The sequence below is a fragment of the Heterocephalus glaber genome, unplaced genomic scaffold, assembly GCF_053883595.1.
Source record: "Heterocephalus glaber isolate CG9 unplaced genomic scaffold, H.glaber_assembly_v1.0 deba00000071, whole genome shotgun sequence".
NCBI classification, from domain to species: Eukaryota; Metazoa; Chordata; class Mammalia; order Rodentia; family Bathyergidae; genus Heterocephalus; species Heterocephalus glaber.
In genome coordinates, this window is record NW_028258137.1 from 32,448,024 (window position 1) to 32,470,592 (window position 22,569).

The 22,569-nt window shown below is 34.0% G+C and overlaps 1 protein-coding gene across 13 annotated transcripts in view; it reads right to left on the reverse strand.

Annotated features, from left to right (window-relative positions):
- Positions 1-22,569, reverse strand: part of Chd9 (chromodomain helicase DNA binding protein 9) — a 246,276-nt gene that overhangs the window by 106,652 nt on the left and 117,055 nt on the right. For 10 of the 13 annotated variants that reach the window (XM_013073316.3, XM_021260909.2, XM_021260908.2 and 7 more), the window contains exon 3: positions 12,303-12,634. In XM_013073316.3, the coding sequence (XP_012928770.2) occupies positions 12,303-12,634 (332 nt within the window). Of the gene's footprint in view, positions 1-12,302; positions 12,635-13,370; positions 13,655-13,731; positions 14,258-22,569 lie in introns of those variants that run through there. The other 3 variants (XM_087206557.1, XM_004847926.3, XM_004847927.4) reach the window with 3 other exon arrangements.

The following is a 22,569-nucleotide window of genomic DNA, read 5'->3' on the forward strand; positions in this document are numbered from 1 at the left end:
CTCAGAGGCTAGGGCAAGAGGACTGAGATGAGTGAGACCTTGTCTCAAAAACAGAAACAAAAACAAAAATAAAACAGGGTAGGGACACAGCTTAGTGCTAGAGCACTCAAGCATTCAATCCTTAGCACTGGAGGGAATAAAAGGAAGAATTAAATCCCAATGAATAAAAACAAATTGAGAAATACTTAATAATTTATAAATAACTATGAAGCAGTTATACATTTTCTTTTCCAATAAAACAAGAGGATTAAAGGAAGAATCTCAAATGACTATTCAAACATTATTTTTATTGATAAATTTTACCTAAATCCCTAGAAAATAAATACTAATTAATAAGTGCTACCAAATCTATCTTGATCACCCACCCTTTATGGTGGTGGAGATAGATTAGATTAAAAATGTTTCCCATAATACCTTAGGAAAGCCTTTGTATTTTATTATTTTAAAATTTTACTTAAAAGCAAAAAAGTAATTTTTACTTTATTTTCTATACATGCTTTCCTCTAACACTGTTCAATAGGTCTGGGACAGTATCTTATTTTATAACCTCATTAACAATTTCTAAGAACAGGCAAAAATCTTTTTCAAATTCTTTGTGGGGCTTGTAACTGAATGGTAGACTGCTTTCCTAGTGGGTACAAGGTCCTGGATTTAATCCTCAGCATGGTCAAAACAACAACAAAAACTCTGTAATAGATATTTCAGATAAAGTAGTTTCCTATTAAATCTTTCTAAATCCAAAATGTTAAGTATGTCCCTTTTGTCAATAAAGGGTACTTTTCTGGGTCGAGGATGTAGCTCAGTGGCACCATGCCTGCCTGGCAAGTGCAAGGTCTTGAGTTCAATTCCCGTTACTGGAAAAAAAATACAAATAAAAATAAAGGGCACTTTTCCACGATGTGAAAAAAATAAGTTGATGCTTACTCTTCTTGACTGACAACTAATTGAAGTTCTTTTTTTTAAAAAAGCAAATATACTCTTCCTGTAAGCGGCTAGAGGTGACCTGTGAAAACAGTTCGATACTCTTTTGACCCAGAAAACGCCACAAAATCATGCAAATCCAGAGGCTCAAATCTTCGTGTTCACTTTAAGAACATCTGTGAAACTGCCCAGGCCATCAAGGGTATGCATATCTGAAAGGCCACCAAGTATCTGGAGGATGTCACATTAAAGAAACAATGTGTGCCATTCAGGCCTTACAATGTTGGAGTTGGTAGGTGTGCCCAGGCCAAACAGTGGGGCTGGACACAGGGCTGGTGGCCCAAAAAGAGTGCTGAATTTTTACTGCACATGCTTAAAAATGCAGAGAGTAATGCTGAGCTTAAGGGTTTAGATGTCGATTCTCTGGTCACTGAACATATCCAGGCGAACAAAGCACCCAAGATGCGCCGCCATACTTACAGAGCTCATGGCCAGATTAACCCATACATGAGCGCCCCCTGCCATATTGAGATGATCCTTACTGAAAAAGAACAAATTGTTCCTAAACCAGAGGAGGAAGATGCACAGAAGAAAAAGATATCCCAGAAGAAACTGAAGAAACAAAAACTTATGGCATGGGAATAAATTAGGCATAAAATAAATGGAAATAAAAGTAAAAAAAAAAAAAAAGAAATATATTTATTTAAAGATATTTAAATTGGAGTTACACAGATCAATGACTAGAAACTGTGTAGTCTTATCAGTTTACTGTATGTTCTAAAATGGTTTCTGGGTAATACTACAAAGAGGAACAATTAATTAGGTTGATATGAGATCAGTGGTTCCTAATTGCATAGGGAAGCCCTCATTAGAAAGCTGCCTGTTTAAAATATAGTTTCCTGATCCCAGGCTCCTAGGGCAGAGAACATGAGCCAGTCCCAGCACCCGGAAGGAAGCACCCCCACCACCATCCCAAGCTCCTAGGGCAGAGAAGCTGAGCCGAGTGGGTGCCAGAAGCACCCGCCCACCCCGTGGAAATGAGAAAACACATAAACAAGCCTCAAAAACAGACTTCCACATCACCTACAGCAACCCCAAAGGGAAACGAGATGGAACAAACTGATACTTAACCACCTGGACTCTCTGAACTGGCAACAAAAGAGGATCTGGGAAAAATGAAATCAGAAATAATTACTCAGTTAACAGCAAAGATTTTGCTCATGGTGCAAGACATGATTAATAAACCTAGAGAGGACACAGATTAAAAAAAACAGAGGATCTGAGGAACATGATGGAATCCCAACATAGGAAACAAATGGAATCCATAAAACAGATGCAAACAGATTTCCAAGAGATTAAAAACTCCATCGAAAGTCTGTGCAGCAGAATGAACCAATGTGAGGATAGAATTTCACATATATAAGATAAGGTTGCAATTAGTGAGGAGGAAAAGAAAAATTGCTTTAAAATTTTAAGGGAACACGAGAAATCAATGCAGCTGCTAGACCATGCAAAGAAGAATAACATAAGACTGATTGGAGTCAATGAAGAAACAGGAGAGAGGGCAGATGACATAAAAAAACTATTCACACAAGTGATGGCAGAAAACTTCCCAAGGAGGGGAAAAGAACTTGACATACAGATAAGGGAGGCATATAGGACTCCAAATAGCCTTAATCAAAAAAAATTTACACATAGGCATATAATAGTTAGGATTACAGAAATCTAACAGAAGAACAAAATTCTACAAGCAGTGAGAGAAAAGAAACAAATCACATACAAAGGAAAGCCCATCAGAATCACAGCAGACTCTCAATGCAAACCCTCAAGGCAAAAAGAGCTTGGAGTGATGTATTTCAAGCCCTAAAGGAAAACAGCCTCCAACCCAGATTGATGTACGCTGCAAAACTATCTTTCAAAATTGATGGAGAAATAAGATACTTTCATGATAAAGAGCACCTCAGGAACTTCATGAATATCAAACCGGCACTCCAAAAAATTTTAGACAATACCCTAGGAAAAGACAATGAGGATCACAATCCCAGGAAGCTCAGCAGAATGAATCCGTTGGGCATGACAAAATAAATGCAAAGGGGGAGAATCCAACAAAAAGAAAAAGTCATGACAAGGCTTTTAAAACTTTTAACTTCATCTCCCTAATGAGTGTATAATTCAATCTTGTTATTGTACTGATTAGTATTTTTCTGATTCTAGAGTTGCGCACCTTTCCTTGTGCTGTACTGGCTATTTATCATCTTCTTATGTCTACTTTTTAATTGGGTTGTCTATTAATGAGGTGTAAGAATTCTTCATATATTCTGGTCATAGGTTATATGCATTATAAATATGGTCTGTTTAAGGACTACCTTTCATTTTAATGATGTAACTTAAAGCTCTAAATATTGATAGAATCTCATTTATCAATTTTTTTCTTTTATACATAATGTCTTTTGTATCCTAGGTAGTTCTTGCCTACCCTGAATTCATAAATATTTTCCCTTATAATTTCTTAAAGTTTCATAATTTTACGCTTTCTTATTTAGGTTCATAGATCCTTTCAAGTTATTTTCATGTATGGAAAAAAAGGGTTGAGGTTAATTTTTTATATACAGATATGAGATGTTCTAGTGCTGTTAGCTGAAAACACTATCTCTTCCTTGGCTCTTGAATGGAGTTTATAGTCTATAAAATGCTAATGTTAAATAATCTTTCAAAACTCAGTGGACCATATATATGTGGTTCTATTTCTAGATTCTCTGTTTTATTCCAATGATCTATATGTCTTTCCTTACACCAACACTGCCTTGATTACTGTAGCTTTAGAAGAAGTCTTAAAATTAGATACTAAATGTCTTCCAACACTGTTTTTGTTTTTAACTTTTCTAGGTCCTTTGTACTCCTACATAACTTTTAAATTTCAATATTCAATTCTTCATTTATAGCAAGTATACACAGACCTGAATTTTTATATACACCTTGTGTTTTCTAATCCTGCTAAATTCAAGTACAAGTTCTAGGGGCTCCTAGAGACTTCTTAGTATTTTCTCTGTAGATGATCATTTCATCCTCATATAAAGATTTTGCTTTTGCCATGCCAAGCCTATCCTAGTTGTGTCATTTTATTGCCAGACTATTTTGGTGGGGCCTAGGTTTCAAAGTTTAATGGACAGATAAAGAGTAAGCATATCTGCCCTTGTTCCCCACCTTAAGGAGAAAGCACTGTATCTTCTCCATTCATATAAGGTGTTCTCACTGGAAGTATGGAGTACAAGTCTTTAATCTGTTGAGAAGTTTCTGTTCTACTTCTAGGCTCCTGATAGCTTTTACCATGAACAGCTGTAGAATTTAGTCCAATACTTTTTCTCCAACTAGTGACAGGATCATATGGCTTTTTCCTTTCCTCTGTTAAAATGATGACTTTTGGGGGTGGATCTTCCAATGCTGAACCAACACTGCCATCCTTATAGTTAAACCACTTTCTACATCCTGCCAGATCTGACTTCTAAGAGTTTGTTTTGTTAAACAAATTTCTATCTATGTTCATACTTTTTTCTTCTATTATCTTTATCCAGTTTTAGGATTAGCACAATGTTGAGTTCCTAAAATGAGGGGAGAAGTGTTCCTTCTTTTTTCTGCTTTAATTGTTTGATATAATTTATCAGTTAAAATGTTTATGAGCCTGCTGTTGTCATATAGGTAGGTTTTCAAGCTAGGAATATACTTTCTTTAATAGGTGCTATTCAAATTTTATATTTCTTCCAGAGTTAGTTTCATTAATTTGTCTTCCAAGGTACTTCTTAGAAGTTGTCAAATTTATTTCAAAAAAGATTTTTGTAATATGCTTTCTATATCCTTTTAAATTCTGTAAAATCTGTGGTAATGTCTCCTAGATCTTAATATTGTAATTTAAAAAATGTATAACTGATATTGTGTAAGAGGAAGAAATGGTCTAAAAGAGCAGGGTAATTGGGAGGGGTAGGGGAAAGGAAAAAAGGGAAAGGAAAAAATATGAGAAGAGGAAAAAAATGGAAACAAGGTCTTTGCAAATAGGGACGGGTGGAGGGGGTGAAGGGAGGGCAAGGGAAGGGGAAAAGAATAAGAACCAAGACACTCATGTAATGGTACAAGATCCCAATGATGAATGTAACTGTATTTTATACCTAAAATGTACCAATAAAGTTAATGGGAAAAAAATATATATAGTTTCCTCATGAGGAAACGTCAAAGTCAAGTTGAGAGGCATTCTACAAAATATCTAGCCAGTATGCTAAAATAGAGACTGAGGAACCATCTCAAATTAGAGGATATTAAGTAGACAAGACAACAAAATGAAAGAAGATACTGAATTGGATTTTGGCCAAAACAAAACAGAAACAACAAAAAAGGGAGAACTAACAAATCTCATTTGTACAAGGCCTGCAGATTAGTTAAGAGAATTGTATAAGTGTTTACTTTTTGGTTTTGCTAATTGTGTTATGGTTATATAAAATATTAACATGTGAGAAAGTGAGAAAAGAACCTAAGGGAACAGTAACCTATTTTTGCAAGACTAAAATCATTTCCAAATAAAAACTGAATAAAATATAAAAACAAAGAGATAATCGCCCTTTCCCAGATATGTTGGTCTCAACCTCAAGGTCCTCATTTAGTAAGTGGGATCCAAATATGACTTTTAAAATATTCCCCAAAAGATTCTGCTGCTCTCCCAGGTTTGTGAGACACTGGCAACTATTGTAGAAAACTAGGAATATTTAAAATTTCAAAATGCCTTTAACTACAATATCTCAGCTGATTTTGAGAAAACCTGTAAGATACACAAGGAAGCATAGATAGGGAAAGTTCAGCTTCAAAAGATGAAACAAACTGCTGAAGTCACAAGTCTAGTAAAAAACAATAAAGGTCTGTCTACACTTAGATTACTATTTCCAAGATATTTTACTGATTTTCAAATAAAGTGGCACTATACTTCACCCAGTCAATAAATTAATACCAATAAACATAGTTTAATGCATAAGAACTATCCAAAACTATATTACCTTTTAATAAATAATTAACATTAAGGTTTCTCGGACTTTCAAGCAACTAGAATTCTACTGCCTATACAATGACAACAGATGGTCATAAATACTATCTGCAGGAAATCAGATGGTTCAAAAGTAGTACAAATAAAATAAAACCAAATAAGCAAAATACCAATTGCACTGCATTTTCCATCATAGATTCAGGCTTACTGTATTAATTCTAAAATAATATTTTGCTATAAATATATTCTTCAAATAAAGTACTAATTAGTTATGTTAAGGAGAAATATTCCCAAAGTTAAGCAACAAAATAATATAGAATATATCAAGAGTAAAGCTGTTATCAATGTCAGCAAATTATAGCCACAGATACTCAGGCAATTAAAAAAAATAAATATCAAAGCTGTTTCTGACACAAAAAAAGCATTTTGAAACTAAGATATAAATTTGAAATATTAATTCATTTGATGAATACAGGCACTAGAAAACTGCAATGTTTATACCTGACATGCCTATATCTGATTTTTAGATGTAATTGTCCCCTTTTGGCTCACTATAATTGAACAAATAATGAATCTTACCAAGTTAGTCCATTTGTTATAATTAATGGACCCAATTTATCATTAGTGAAGAAAACAGACAAAAATACTATTTCATATTATTTTTCTTTGATGCCAAGTGAAAGGTACTGAGGCATTTTAAAGTCATGAAAGATAAACTTTAATGTTTCTAATAACAGTGAAATGACTTCCATTTAAAGTTCACCTCACGATCTCACTTTACACTCACACTGGAAAAGCAAGCAAGTTTTAAAAAGCTTCATTTTAGCTAAAACTGTAATCTTTAAATAGGTGAAAGCAATGTTCTATTATAAAGCTTTTGGTAATGTCAATAATTTCCTATTTAAAGTTGGACATCATTTTTTAAAAAAAGGTTGAAATCATTGAGTTGTTTCATACAAATAATCACTCAGGATCTATATACTAGCTAAGTATTAATCAATCAATAGATTTATCAGCACATTTTTGTTTGTTTGTTTTATTGAAGCAAGCTCTCACTAAGTAGTTCAGGTTGGCATTGAACTAGTGTTGATACTCTTGCCTCCGCCTCCCAAATACTGGGAATTTAGGCACATGCCTCCATGGCCAGCCACATTTTTTTATTAAAAAATATACATTTTTCACATATTAACATCTCTCTGGCGCCTGCGCAAACGCAAGGTCCCGAGTTCAATCTCTGGGACCAAAAAAAAAAACCCAAAAAACCCCACATATTAACATCTCTACAATCAGAATCCATTAGTAATATGCTACTTTTAACTCATAAATTTTTTTTCTTTCTTACTAACACAATCTTATAAACAATAACATCTTATAACAGTCTTATAATCAATGACATCTTAGATTTTATGAAATATGGTGTATCTTTGTGCTGACAGACACTACTGATATCACATAAAAGTAGAATTCTTAAAAAATAGAATGTAAATCTTAACTGAAATTCATAATAAGTAATATATGTATTAACTCTTCCTGCAGATGAATATTTCACATTTTCACCAAGTTTTTAAATTTAGATATAAGCAGTGAAATCAGTAAGGCATTTTATCTGCTTGGCTTTAAAAAATTATAGGACTTTTATAAAGTCTATTAATGGTATAAGAAAACATACATAACAAATTTATCCCATAGTTTTTGTGTAGGCTGGTTTTGAAATCACTGTGTAATCCAGATAGGCCTTGAACTTGCAATCCTTCCTCATTCTCCCCAAATCCTAGGATTACTGGCATATGCAGCCACTACAGCAAGCATTTTTCAAGTGCTTTTTTACTTACTACACATCAAGAAATAATTCCTGCATTTAATTTATTCAAGCAGGTATTATTTCCTATTGTTTCAAAGAATTTGCAATCGTGGGCTCATGTGTCATGTTATTTCCTTGGAATATGAAGTGACAATTTCTGATGGCTTACTTTTCCCTCTGATTTTATACAATCTTATTTTTCCTTTAAATTTTATTACAGAAAGATTTACATGTGACCATACTTGTACTTTAAAAAAATAGACACATACATATAAGATGGTAGGTATTAGCAAATGTTATTTTCCTCCTTCCTTCTTGGAGGATCAGAAGATTATAGGAGAGGCTGGGGACAAAGCTCAGTGGTACATTGCTTGCCTAGCATGGACAAGGTCCTGGGTTAGATCCCCAGAACTAAAAACAAAAAACCCAAAACACTATAGCGAACAAAAGCATACTGTAGATTTGAAATTTAATGTTTCACTGTTTTCCTTCATAACATGACTTAATTCCTATATTTAGTGGCTATAGTTGCAGCTCATGTACAAGCCCCTGGGTTCATTCATCATCAATAAAAAAATTTCCAAATGTAGGTATTTTCTGTCATAACTAAAGAGAAAAGCTACTTCTAGTACTTGTTGACTAGTATTCCTGTAACAAATATAATTATGAATAAAAAAAGTGAAGTTTAACCATAAGACTATAACTGATTAAACATATATGACTATGAGAACATCTGTAAAAGCATTCTAGTTAATCTATGACAAAAAATTCTGATAACATGGAAACAATTTAAATATCATAAATTTGAAAATGCTTCAATTAAATCATGTGAATCCCTATTTTTACAAGATTTAACACCAAACCAAGCCCTAAGAAAATTTTACTGTAGGTCTTACAATCAATTTTACTAATTTATTTTAGACCCTAATTCTCTAATATTACCAAATCTTTATTTACACCCCTGTGGCTTTATGAATGGATTAATTTGCCATTTCTATTTTCAATTTAATAAATCAAATTCAACTGTTTAATATCATTTTCTATTTAAGCTTCTTTATGTTCATTCATTTCATAAAATTCATTCCATTCTTGTAGCATCTACTATGTTCCTAGTATTATTGTATGAATACTTCCTATCCTATGTGAAAGTCCATTTTTTAGAAACTGTCAAGATCACGAAAAATGTCAGAGCAAAAAAGTTTTTTTAAAGTCCTACCTCACCCTTAATTTTGCCCCTACCATTTCCATTTCAATTTACTCTTCTACATAATCCTGAGTAGGCAACTGTCAAATTCCAGACACACTACAAACAAAATGTACCTACCAATCCCAAATGCTAGTTTAACATGACAAACAGAGGCATAATTAAGTGAAAATAACCATTAAATTAATCTATTGTGCACCACAACAAATAGCAAAGGATGGGCTAAGGGTCTGGCTCTGCAGTAGAGAGCATGCCTAGGCCTGCATGAAAACCTGGCTTTAATCCCAACTACAATAAAGAAGGAAAGAAGGAAGGAAGTGAGGAAGGGAGGAAAGGAGGAAGGAGGGAGGGAGGAAAGGAAGGAGGAGGAGGAAGGAGGGAGGAAGGGAGGGAGGGAGGAAGAGAGGGAGGGAGAGGGAGAGGAGAGGGGGGAGGGCAGGCAGGCAAGCAAGCAAGCAAGCAAACTGATATTTTTTCTGTTTGACTTTTAAGATGATCTTACCTAAAAACAGCCTTAGGAAAAAGAGAATCTATGTAGCTGGATGAGTATAAACTTGAAGGTTGTGTGACTACTGGCTTGGGCCTTTTCCTTAAATAACTATATGCTATTTATATATTCAGAAAATGTTAACAGCTAACACTTGTTTAATACTTATATTTTAAGTGTTATTTATTCATTTTATCCTCAATACTACAAGGCCAGCACTATCATTATCCCTATTTTACAGAAAAGAGGTTAAGCATCTGTCTAGCTTTATACTGTTTGTAACCAGTAAATTAGAAAGTGAACAAATGGTTACAGAGCCAAAGAATTTAACCACATCATACTACATGCCCCAATAGGTAAGTTAAAGAATTATCGTAGAAATTCAATCAAACTGTATGAAAATGCTCTGAACAGAACATGATTTTTTGCATTGAAAAACAAAATCTATAAAAGAGACAAATAAAAGTGACAAATAATGAAAAGGTTTCAAGTGTACTGGCAAGAACGGCAGAACTGTTTTTCTTCAGATTAGTTGCTAGATTATATCAAATATTAAATCACACCTATGAGTTAAAACACCTACTCTGTAGGTCAACTATAAATTGTTTATAATTTATGATTCAATTTTATATTTTACACTGCTGGTAGTTAAATTGAACACACTGCTTTCTAAATTATCTGATATATCAATAATTTGATATCTGCAGACCAATTCTAAAGTTAATAGAAAAGTAAGAGTTTTTAGTGTTTCATATATCTTAAAATGCTGCTGCCAGTTGAAATGACGCAACTGATCTTTACTTAAATAATGACTCCTCACAAAAGAATTAAACTTGGCAAGTTTAAAATGACAAAACACAGTGGCTTTTTGGAAAGCATAGTAAGGAAATATTTCAGTTGGCTAACATATTGGAACTTAGGATTCGATATGAATTTATTTGTTCCAATTACGGTTTTGCTTAAACATTATGATAAACTTTTGTCTTTGGCTGATATAGATGATCAAAATAGTTTTACTCCAGTAACTTAATAATATATAGGCAAACTTGAACTTTACTTACCTGTTTACAAATCATAAATTTTTCTACCAAAAAGGCCTATGTAGGGCTGGGGATAAAGCTCAGTAAGTTAGTGCCTGAAACAGAGTGATTAAATGCCTGTAATCCCAGCACTCTGGGAGGCTGAGGCAGGAGAATACTAAGTTTAAACCCAGCCTGGACAACTTAGGCACTTAGCAAGACTGTATCAAAATATAAAGTAAAAAATTTTAAAAGGCTAAGGAATCAATCTCCAGAATCATTTTTTTAAAACTATTTTTCATGTTTCTCCATAATTTACTTAGCATTTTCCTATTTGTAGACTATTTTAGTCTTAAATCAGATTCACTTCTGGTTATCTTTGTCTCTACTTGCTCCAGTCCCCTCCCAAATTTAAAGCAAATAACAATTGCTTTAACTTGTGAAATTTATTATCCAATTTCTTCTTGTTTTATTCATTGTTTTCAATATGTAATCCCCCCCCAATACTATTCTGCCAGTCTGTGAAGAAATAAAAACTGGAAAACCTGAATTATATTACACACTAGTACAGCAAAACATTAAATTTGGTTTTCTTAAACTAGACATGATTTTGGAAAAATAAGATACTTTTATACCAAAACCTTTAAAAAGTAAATGAGTAGAAAACTAACTTTTAAATTTCATTTTAGCTACCTGCACATAAAAGTCAATGATAATATTACTTATTGATCTATTATAACAAGAGAGCTTATATTATTTAATGATTTGTTTTGAAAGGTATCAGGGACAAACTAAATAATTCAATTTGGTAGCTGCACTTAAAATGCTAAAATTTATTTGGTTTACAAAATTGTTTTTATTGTAAATATATATATATAATTTCTTAAGGAAATGAAGATCTGTAACAAAGGAATTATTTTTTGTATGACTACTAGAAATCTCAGATTAAACACTTTAAAAATTCCACAGAAAGGGGCAGGGGATTTAGCTCAGTGGTACCATGTCTGTCTTACACGAGCAATGTCTTGAGTTCAATCCCTGGTACCAAAAAAAAATTGCACAGAAAGCTGTTAAAACTGACCAAACAGTTCTGCAAAGACAATTCTAAACTATGTTGGCCTTAAGTTATATGCACACCTTTATATGCAAAACAAATATAAATATTAAAGCAAGTAACTCTTATTATATTTTATTTTTTGAAAATGTATTAAACAGTCAAATAAAAGCACACAGGATTAAATGTATCCTCCTAGAGCAATTCTTTGTTCTTATAATTCTCTTGGAGCATTAATCCTCATCTGGCCTCTTCATTACATAAAGTAAATCAGAGACTGTATGAGAATAAATCAGTAAGTGCCAGGAGCTACTTATTGTTACTGTTGATTTATATGGCCTTACTTTTTTTTGGCCGTTACATTTAGTACCAAGATATTGAGTTGTTAGGTTCATGAGAAAATACTGTATTTCATGTTTAAACTGTCAGGTGCCATTGAGGTACAGTACAACTGAGAGGTAAAGAAACCTTATAAATAATCTCACTGCATATTTCATAAAGCAAGTGAATTTTAGACTGGCACAGCAATGTGGATCTTATTTCATTTGCATTTTTCTCTTATCTGTTTCATATTCTTTCATTAATACTAATACGCAAAAAGCTGTATACATATAACAATAAAATTTAGTCGACCCTGGAATATTACTAATTCATTCCAAAATGAAACACACATGTTATCAAGGACTATAAAACTTCAATGTTGGAGTAAACACCACATCAACATCAGAAAGTAAAACTAGTTGTGCTTTAACAACAAATTGAAAGAAATTAAATTTAATTAATACCAACTTACCCAATTTTTGTCTTCTCTTTTAACTTAGAACATGTTTTTGTTTTTTTGCTGTCTTTGTCCTTTGGCTTTGATTTTATCCTTCGACATTTCTTTTCCTCTTTTCCTTCAACTGAAGCACTAGGAAAGTTTTCAGGGCTCATTACTCGTGGAATATTGCGTTCCCCACGCTCCTTTGCTTTTGCTATAGCCTCTGATATTATGCGATTAGCCTTTTCTTGCTTGCTTTCTGTTTCCGCCTTTTTTCTCTGCTTCTTCTCAGACATGACTCTCACCTGGGTATTCTGCAACTTAGTGTATGTCCCAGAACCATCACTCTTCTTGGAAGATGGAGGCTAGGGAAACCAAAATATTTTTTATAGAACACATAAAAATCCCCCACAAAACCCTGACATAAACATCTGAAAATTTAAAATTAAGCTAAATAAGTAAAATCATATGAGCCACACGAGTGCTACAAATTTAAAATTAAGACATTTTGTTTATCAAGAAATTAGTGTAAGTATAAACAGCTCGAATGCTGCTGTGAAAATGAAGGTTAAGGAAGGATATAAACAGATTCATTGATGTTTTCACGGCATTCTTGCTTAATTAATTCAGATTTTGTCCTGTAAATGTTCTTAGTTCAAATTTTTCCTGTAAATAAGTTTTTGCATTTGGAGTCTTTCCATTCCAGAACTCTGAAAATTAATAGCAATTTTAATTTTGAATCACTACTCCATATAGTTTATTTTTAGAAAAATAAAGCCTGTTTTAAGACTAGAGCAAACATATGAAATCATTTAAAGCAATATAACTAGTTAGTAAACAGACATTCTCTTACTTAAAATTAGAGAAAGTTTTAGTTTTCCCATGAAAGAGTTAAACGTGGATTTCTTTTTCCTTTTTCTGTATCACAATTATTTTGCTCAAGCAATTTGGGAAAGAAACAAGTTTTATAGTTTTACATTAAAATTATTAATATTTTAGCAATATCACAGGAATCAGATCAACAGCATTTTCAAAAGAATTTCCTCTTCAAACACGCATTCATCCACATATACTTAGATCACAGTTTTGTTATGTTCTTACCCGTAAACATGCCTTTGACTATAGCAAAGAAAAAAACGATCAGGAATTTCCAAACACATTTTCACGCTGATTTCAGTGTGCTTCACTGGATATCTTTTCTATACCTGACTCATCAAAGGTTTCATAGCAGTACTAAGCACTGGGAAAGGAAGGAGGGCTCAGAATGGCTCACTAAAATGCCACCTTAAGGCCTACAGGCTATAACAAATAACCAAGACTGGAGAAAACAGCAACAAGCTCAAGATGGCGATGCAGTACGACTCCTGCAGCAGCAGCCAGTAATAAGGAAGGTTATTCAATCCCATTAGCCTTTTAGCCCAAAGAACCCCTCCTCCTCCCACTCATTCAGGCTTTCACTTACCCTTCCTCTTGGCCTCTTCACTGAAGACATTTTTGGCGTCAGACAAAGGCTTGCCCTCTGCTTTTTCACCACCCCAGGCAGTGCTCAAGAAAAAAGCATTGAAAGAAGATTCCTAAATGGCCTATTTAGCAAGCTGCAACCAAGAGATGCACAACCCTCCACAAATACACATTTTGATTTATCAACACATTTCTGCCTTGGCAAGTTTACATCCACTGTTCATCCTATTTAGGTATAATAAAGGCTGCAAACCCTCCTAAAAAGCTGAGTTTCCTCAATAGCTACAAGCAGATAGCCAGATTCCAACAAAGCACAGAAAGAAATGAATGCACAAAGCATCAAAATGCATCAGCATGAATATTAGAGATGTCGTTAAAAATACTGACTCCTTCTGCGGAAGTAGGCCAGCAGATGGTGCTACCAGTTATTATTCCATTAGACTCTGCAATTTAACCCCCAATGGACTGTACTTCCCTCCGTGTAACACATTAACTCTCACCCTGCCATTTCCTGCAGTAAAGTTTTTTTTAAAAAAAATACATAAAAATCTGATTTAAAAAATCATAGGGAAACTAAAACAACGGTGAAATGGCTTCAGGTGGGTATCAATTTTTTTTAAAAATCTAATACAGTTTTTACTGGAAAAAAATATTTCTATGAATTCTGTAATTCTTAAAATACTGAAAATAGCTAAAGATGAGCAAAGGGTTAAAAAGCAGGTCATTTAAATGAATACTTAACAAGTGATTTCTTAAGAAATTAGATAAAGTCTCATGACTTCTAACAAAAAAGCAAAGTGCTATTTTAAAGAGAAATGAAGCTTTAAATTAAAATTAAATTCATTTAAATTCTAAAAAGAAGCTTACAATTTTGAAATAAACAAATGAGAGCTGTTTACAAAGAATTACTAACCATTACTAATCTGAATGAAGACATTTATTTCCTAAAAAGAAACTCATAAAACTTTTCTAACATTTCCACTCATTATGCTATTTTAACTGAACTGCTGAGTTTTTCAGGTAAAATTTCATGTTTAATCCCTCTCTAAAAATTAGTAGCAAGTCCACTTAAATTTGATCACTGGTGCAACTTTTTTTCTATAAAAATTGAGACCATTTTAGTAAGAAATGCTTTTAAATAGCTGAAAGAAAATTTCATTGATTTGAAATTCAACTTTATCTTTTTCATTAATGTCATTTTTGTTCAGTTATTCTTGGCTAATAATCTGATATCACTATCAACACACTCTTTTGTCTTTTTTTCCTTTTGGGTCCCAAAGGTCACAAAAGAGAAAATGTTATCTGAATTGTGTCCTAAAAAGATCAATATGGACAGCATGAGAGGAAAGTAAAGACAGGGGGCCACTAACAGCAAGACAAGGATCTTACTGACCTGAGAGATCATGGAAGTACCAGGTATTATTCTAAGAATTTTACATGTGTTAACTAATTTAATCCTGAATGGTAAATGGGTAATAGTTCTTCTAATGGAGAGAAGGGTGGTGGGCCAATGGAAGAAATACTTTTGTAGCAGTATTATGTAATGGTAGAAGGGACCTAAGGAGTCAACAATTAATAAATATAATGATATCAATAATAGTAAGAGCTAAAATGTAGTGTCTACCTTGTGAAAGGCACTGTGCCTAATATTTCATATATAGTGTCTCAATATATCTTGAAACCAATTCTATGAGTATGTACCACTGTTATTCTCATTTTACAGATGAGGATACAGAGGCACAGAAGTGCCTTGGCCACAATCCCACAGCTACTGAATGCTAGAGCAAGGATTAAGAGACCATGCTCTCAATCACTATATTCCTATCACATTTGGTTCAGGCAACCATAATTTATAGGGGTTAATTTAAATACAAAAGAAAGTGAGTGGCTTTTTCAAAACTGCAGAGAGAGTAGTAACAAAGTAAGAATAAAATTTGCTTTTTTCCAGTGTCCTTCCAAAGATGCAGAAATCAACTATATATGTTTGGTGATGACTGAGTGTGAAAGCTCATTTCTTAGTTTCTAGACCAAATACTGGAAGCTACTTGAGAAAGGGTATTTGTGTGTGATAAAGTTAATTCTTTTTATACTGGGTTTAAAAAGAGCTCTAGCAATTGGAAATTTGTGATTAGATTCTCAGAGACAGGGTGTCAGGGCTGAAATATAAGTTGTAGATTCTGGGACTAGGGATGGAGCAATGTATAATACCTAGCACGTACAGGGACCTGGGTTTGACACCCAGCAGCAGGGGGGAGGATGTCAATTCCCCTGCTGTTCTCTTTCATTAAATTTAACCTCACTGACACTCTTCATTGAAAATAGGAGAAATTTCACAATATCTCACTTTTCCTGTACTTTTTAATAGATTCTCTTAACTGACTCAAAATCTCAAATGTTTAACAAAAAATAGTGGGCAACAGTGAATCTGTTATCAAATATTTCTTCTGCTACTACAGTACAATACAGACCATTAACACTGAGAGGTTAAGTTACTAAGCATCTTGCTTTTTTTTTTGGTACTGGGGATTGAACTCAGGACCTTGTGTTTGTGAGGCAGGCGGCAGCACCACCGATCTAAATCCCCAGCCCGTTGATTGTCAAGTATTTTGCAATTCATAATCAGGAATGAACATACAATGTTAAGGTTTTTTCTGTTTCTTTGCCCTATCTAAGGAGTAATCAAATTCTGTCTAATCTATTTAATTATATTTTCTTTGTTTCTCTCTTCTCAGTTCCCATAGTTCCTGATGTATTAATTTCCCCCTTGTTATACTATGGTTATGTAGGAAAATGATGTTATTTGTATAAAGTTTTTTGGGTGATGGAGCATAAGGTATGTAATCTCTCAAATGGCATAAACAAATAACTTTTTGTACTGAACTTGCATTTTTTCTATGTGTTTGTGATAGTTTAAGAATATATACAACATAGGGCTGGGGATTTAGCTCAGTGGTTCTGTCGCCTGCCTTGAAAGCCCAAGGTCCCAAGTTTGATCCCCGGTACCAAAAAAAAAGAAAAAAAGAATATATACAACTTACTCAAAATTTTAAATAGGGCCAGGGATTTAGCTCAGTGGTTCCACTGCCTGCCTCGCAAGTGGAAGGTCCCGAGTTCAAGCCCTGGTACAAAAAAAAAAAATTTTAAATAGTGATAGGCCTTGTTTCTCAAGAGCCTATATACTAAATGATAAAGAAGTACATAAAAGGTGTGTATACATTATTCAAATATTCATAAAATAAGAAAAAATCTAGCAAAACAGATGATAACATATGTGATGCATTATTTTGATACCATTTAGGAGAAATATATAGAAATCCATAGATACCATATTTCAGTGTTGGGGAAATTCAAGGCTTTACAGTATGAGTATTTTTCAAGTCACAGGTCATGAGCTAATAGCATGCATGTCATGATGCAAATTTAGTGGGTCCAGTAGCACTTAAAAAACAAAATATAAAAGGGAAAGGAGGGTGGTCCAACCACTATGGATACACTTTATACCTCTTAAAGAATCAGAAAGCTTTCATGCCACCTTATAGTCTCCCTTTTCTTCATGAGGGGAAGAAGCAGAGATTTGGGCTAGGGCTAGGGCTGGGGATTTAGCTCAGTGGCACTGCACCTGCCACGCAAGGTTCTGAGTTCGATCCCAGATATGGGGGCGGGGGGGATTTGGGCTACAACTCAAAGGTTTTAAAATCTGAGTGGGAACTTAGGTTTCTTCCCTTTTGGTTTAATAATCCTCCCTGCCTATTCACCCACATTGAGGAATTCATCCCTTTCAAATATTTCAATTGCATACAAATAAATTAAATTACAGAATCATTAGGGTATGAACATGAGTGTTTGTGTGTGTGTATATATATAGCAGTATATACATGCACATATAAAGGTTCCACTTGACATATTTTAAGACTTTTTCCCTTCCCTTGTTTTTTCTATTTTCTATTCTTTCTTTCTTTTTTTATTTTTTTTCGTACCAGGGATTGAACTTAGGGCCTTGTGCTTGTGAATAGGCAAGGGCACCACTGAGCTAAATCCTCAGCAAGTCTATTTTCTTTTTGACATCTTAAAACCAATATGAAGGGATAGAAAGTCTCAAATAACAAACAGAATTCCTTTGAAAAAGAAAACACAGAAGGGCCAGGGATTAAGTTCAGTGGCATCATGCCTGGCTTGCAAGCACAAGGCCCTGAGTTCAATCCCCAGTACCAGAAAAAAAAAAAAGAAAACACAACGAATAATTTCTAACAACATACAAGTGATGGCGTTTGAGCTAAAAAAAAAAAAAATCTTTCCAACTTTCTTTAGAAGAGAAGACTCTCTGGTTTCAGGCCTGGGGGACAATTTCATGGATGTTCCAGTAGAAGAGAATATAAAATAGAGTACATTTAACAAGTCTTGAGTAAGAGTGAATTTAACTGCCCAGAAAAAACAATGTAGAATAAAAAAGAACCAGAAGCGCAACCCAAATACACCAAGTTTAAGAGCTAGCAGATGAAGAGAAGCTAGTGAAGAAAAACAAGCAAACAAAATGTAAGAATGGTGAGGAAAGAGTGATACCATAGAAGTAAATAGAGAAAAAGGTGAGTTAAAAGCTCTCCAGTCAAAAGGAAAGTAAATATCTCATAATAATTTGCTATTATAAAGATTAATTTATAAATTTGTTTATCATAAGCTGGTGTGCTTGTTTCTAATTTGCTTATTTTATTTTATTATTTAGTATGAGACAGGGTCTCACTATTTAGTGTTAGCTGACTTTGAATTCACTATGTTACCCAGGCTGGCCTTGAACGAAGGATCCTCCTGCCTCAGCCCCCTGAGTAATGAGATTACAGCTGTGTGCCATTATGGCTGGCTTAATTTCTTTATTTTAAAAATAGAATAATAAGTATTTCCTTAAATATTAATATTAAATCAACCTTCTAAAATATACTTGCAGTTAATTTTAGTGGGATGTATCAAGTATTCAGTGTAGCGATTTCTTTGGGGTTTTATTTAATGCAAACAACATTTTTCTCCCAGCTACTAAGACAGACTTGTTTTTAAAGAGGAAAACAAATTAATTCAAAAACAGATCATACACACATGGTGGTACATGCTTGTAATATTAGCATTCAAGAGGCTGAGGCAGAAGGATCACCACAAGTTTGAGGCCAGCTTGGGCTACATAGTGAGTTCAAGACTATCCTGAACTACATAGCATGACCTTGTTTCAAAAAAATTATGTCAAAAGTTTGTTTCTGAGTTTTGCCCTTAGAATTTTTTTTCAGAGTGCTGAGCTACATACCAAGCTTGTTTTTAAATTCTGAAATAGAGTGGCTAAGTTGCCCAGGCTGGGCTTGAACTTGTGAGCCTCCTGTTCCAGCATTCCGGAATGCTGGAATTGTAGGCTGTTATGGCTTGTGTTTAGATATCCCACCAAAGCTTCATGCTTTTTCAGAGGTGGCTGAATCATGCTAGAATGATGCAATGCTAGGCTCAAGGGCACTAGGATTAAGGGTATGAGCACTACCTGTCCTAAGTGGTCTGAATAAGATAAAAGGGGCAGGAAGACACTGTTAAGCTCCCTTGTTGCTTTTGCTGCCTTGTGGGTGCCATGAACCATTTCTCCTCTGTGAGCCTCTCTGCCATGTGCCATTCTGCCTTGAAGCCAGCCATTTGTGGAATGAAACCTCAACAAATTATGAGCTAAATAAACCCCTTACCCTTTAACTTTGGGTGGCAGGTATTTTTGTCTCAGCAACTAGAGAAAAGTAACTAAGACATATGCATATGTAAAAGAACCCATGCTAGCTTCCTTTTAATTGTCATAATCTTAAATTTACATTGATCTGGTAATACTTTTTAAAGAACTGTCCCTATTTTAATCATCCACATAGCCTCTAGGCAAATATTCTTGAAAGTTGTGGGGGGTTTTGGGAACCAGGGATCAAACTTGGGTCCTTGAGCTTGCGAGGCAGGTGGCAGAACCACTGAGCTAAACCCCCGGTCCTTGAAAGTTGTGTTTTTAAAAATAAAAATTTATTATCCAATTTATAGGAAACACAAGAGAGAAAGGAATCTGTCAGATGCAATTAGCAAATCCAGATGCAATTTAGCAAAATAGGATGTAATCAGCAAAATCCACAATGTGGGAAATTGTATAGGACAAATCGTTTCTTTCCTCAACAAAGAAATTGTAAAAAAAATAAATCAAAGGGTTTATAGATTAAAAGAGACAAGACTAATATGAATTACAAAATGAAAGTAGAAGAGGAGGACAAATAGTAAGAGAAACTTAAAAGACAAATCAACTAAATGCCATGTGTGGACCTTTAGGAACTGACATGAATAAGCCTACTGTAAACATACATATATTAAACAACTGAGAAAATATAAATTGACCAGATATTTGATTAGTGGAATTACAGTACTTTTTAGTTATAAATTGGCTTTATAGTTCTGCTTTAAAGACAAAAATCTTTGCTTCTTAGATACATAAACTAAGATATTTACAAAGGAAGTGACATAACTTGAGATGTGTTTTTAAAAATTCATACAGGAAGTGAGTTTGAGAGCGGGTAACATAAATGAAGAGTTGCCATACATTGATATCTGCTGTAACTGGGTAACAGATACTCTACTTTTGGGTAGAATTAGCCTGAAATGTTAACATAATAGATTGTAAAAGTTAACACTAAAATCACTCCCAGCATAAACATTGTGATTGAAGAAAAGGGCTTTGGAGTCGGCCAGGCTTGGGGGTCATAATTTACTTGGGCCTCAACATTCCTTATCTGTAAAATGGAGATTATAACAGTATCTATTTTTAGAGCTGTTGTGAGACCTCTTAGATAATGCTTGTAAAGTGTTCAACAGAAAAAAAGAAGTGTTCAACAGGGTGCCCAGCACACAAATTCTCAGAAATATTAGGTATTATTACTGTCGTTGTTTTGATGTAATACTGCATTCTTCTCAGTACATCATACCAGAGAGCAAATAATACCAGTATGTCTCATTACTGGTGATGCTAACTTTTATTATTTGGCTAAAGTAGTGTTGCAATGGTTAATCTTGATTGTCAGTTTGGCTGGAGAGATGTCTAGAAGATTAGTAAAGTATACTTCTGGGTGAGGCATGATCTCGTGTACTATAGTATATCTTTTCCCTGGCCCCTTCCACTCAGGCTGTTCCCCAGCTTTCTGGTTTCTGGCTGCCATGAGTTAAGCAGCTTTCCTCTACCATGCCCACCCACCATGATGTTTCTGCGCTGGGACCAGCCAGCCATGCACAGAAACCCTTCAAACTGCCAAAATAAAGGTTTCTTCCTTTAAATTGTGTATGTTGGGTATTTTGTTCTAGCAACAGAAAGCTAACCAATACATGGGTCTGTCATGATTCTCCACTGTGTGTCTTTTAGAATACCTATCTTATGGGGAGATATTTTGAAACTATGCAAATACACTGTTTCTCATATACACTTGTCTATGGCCATACCACCCTGAATGTGCCCAATCTCATCTCATACATGTGCTCACTAATTATAAAATGTGTTGATGGTTATTGCTTACAACAAGTATTTCTGTGGTATTTGCCTAATAGAAAATTTCCATTACCATTATTCCTTCCACATTTTTAATTGGAATTCTACTATAAACAAGAGCTGTGTCTTCCCATTTATTTATTCATATAATTATTCATTCTTATCAGTATGATTCATGGATATTTATTTTACTCTGTAGGTTCTAATTTGCCACTATGAGTATTTATTGGTTACTCAAATTATCCTACTTTAGCTATCTAGAGCTCCTTAAAGTTGCTTGCTGTGTTCTTGGACATATACCCCTTACATTTCAAGTACTTCCTTATTTTCTGGTATTGTAAGATATTCTATGTCCATGTTTAGAATATTTTAATGGAGTGATTAAAATTGAAGCTATACTATATTAGGTTAAAAGGTAAATGGGAAGAATGGAAGTAGATACAATGAATGTCAAATGATCTTCCTAAATAGTTAATTCAAAAACCATTCTTCCTGAATGTTTCTACAATATCTAGTGTATTTTTGTGTTTGATTTCTTAATATTCCTAGGTGGCAACCATCAAATAAAATATTAATTATTCCTAAATTTGCAGATGAAAGAATTCAGGTACAGACAAGATAAATACCTATCACACTGAAATAACAGAATTCAATGCTTCAAAGGGGCTGGGGATTTAGCTCAGTGGTTCCGCAGCCTGCCTCACAAATGCAAGGACCCGAGTTCGATCCCCGGTACCAAAAAGAAAAAAAGAATTCAATGCTTCAAAAGTAATTTTGCTAAATAAATTTTTGTTTCAACTACCATTCCAGCATAGGTGACTCTTGATCTCAAGTTCATGAAGTATCGAGTATCTGACCATTTTTAAGAAATTAGTACTCTTTCCAAAGCAGTATACCAATTTGTAATCACCTTTTCCTCTCCAGAGTAAGAGAGAAATTAGAGTATTGTGGTGGCAATATGACAAAACTCCACAGGTGAAATGTACTCAAAGCCTTGATAGGGCCTGATAAAGTGGAAGGGCAACTTTGCAACTAAAGTCACCAACCAGCTGCATAACTGGCCTGATAATACTGATCATCTCTAAATTCTTTTGGCAAAGAATGTCTCCATATGTCTTAAACACAAAGGAAAGAAACCTCTTTCAATTCTTTAAAATGGACACTGAAAAAAAACACGTGTACTGAAGTAAATTCTAAAAATAAGACATTTAAATTTGATATGCAGTTTTAGACAAAACAAAATATAAATGTATTAGAAGCTAAAGAATATATTTTATAATATCCTAAACATACATATCTATATAGACAAATATATAT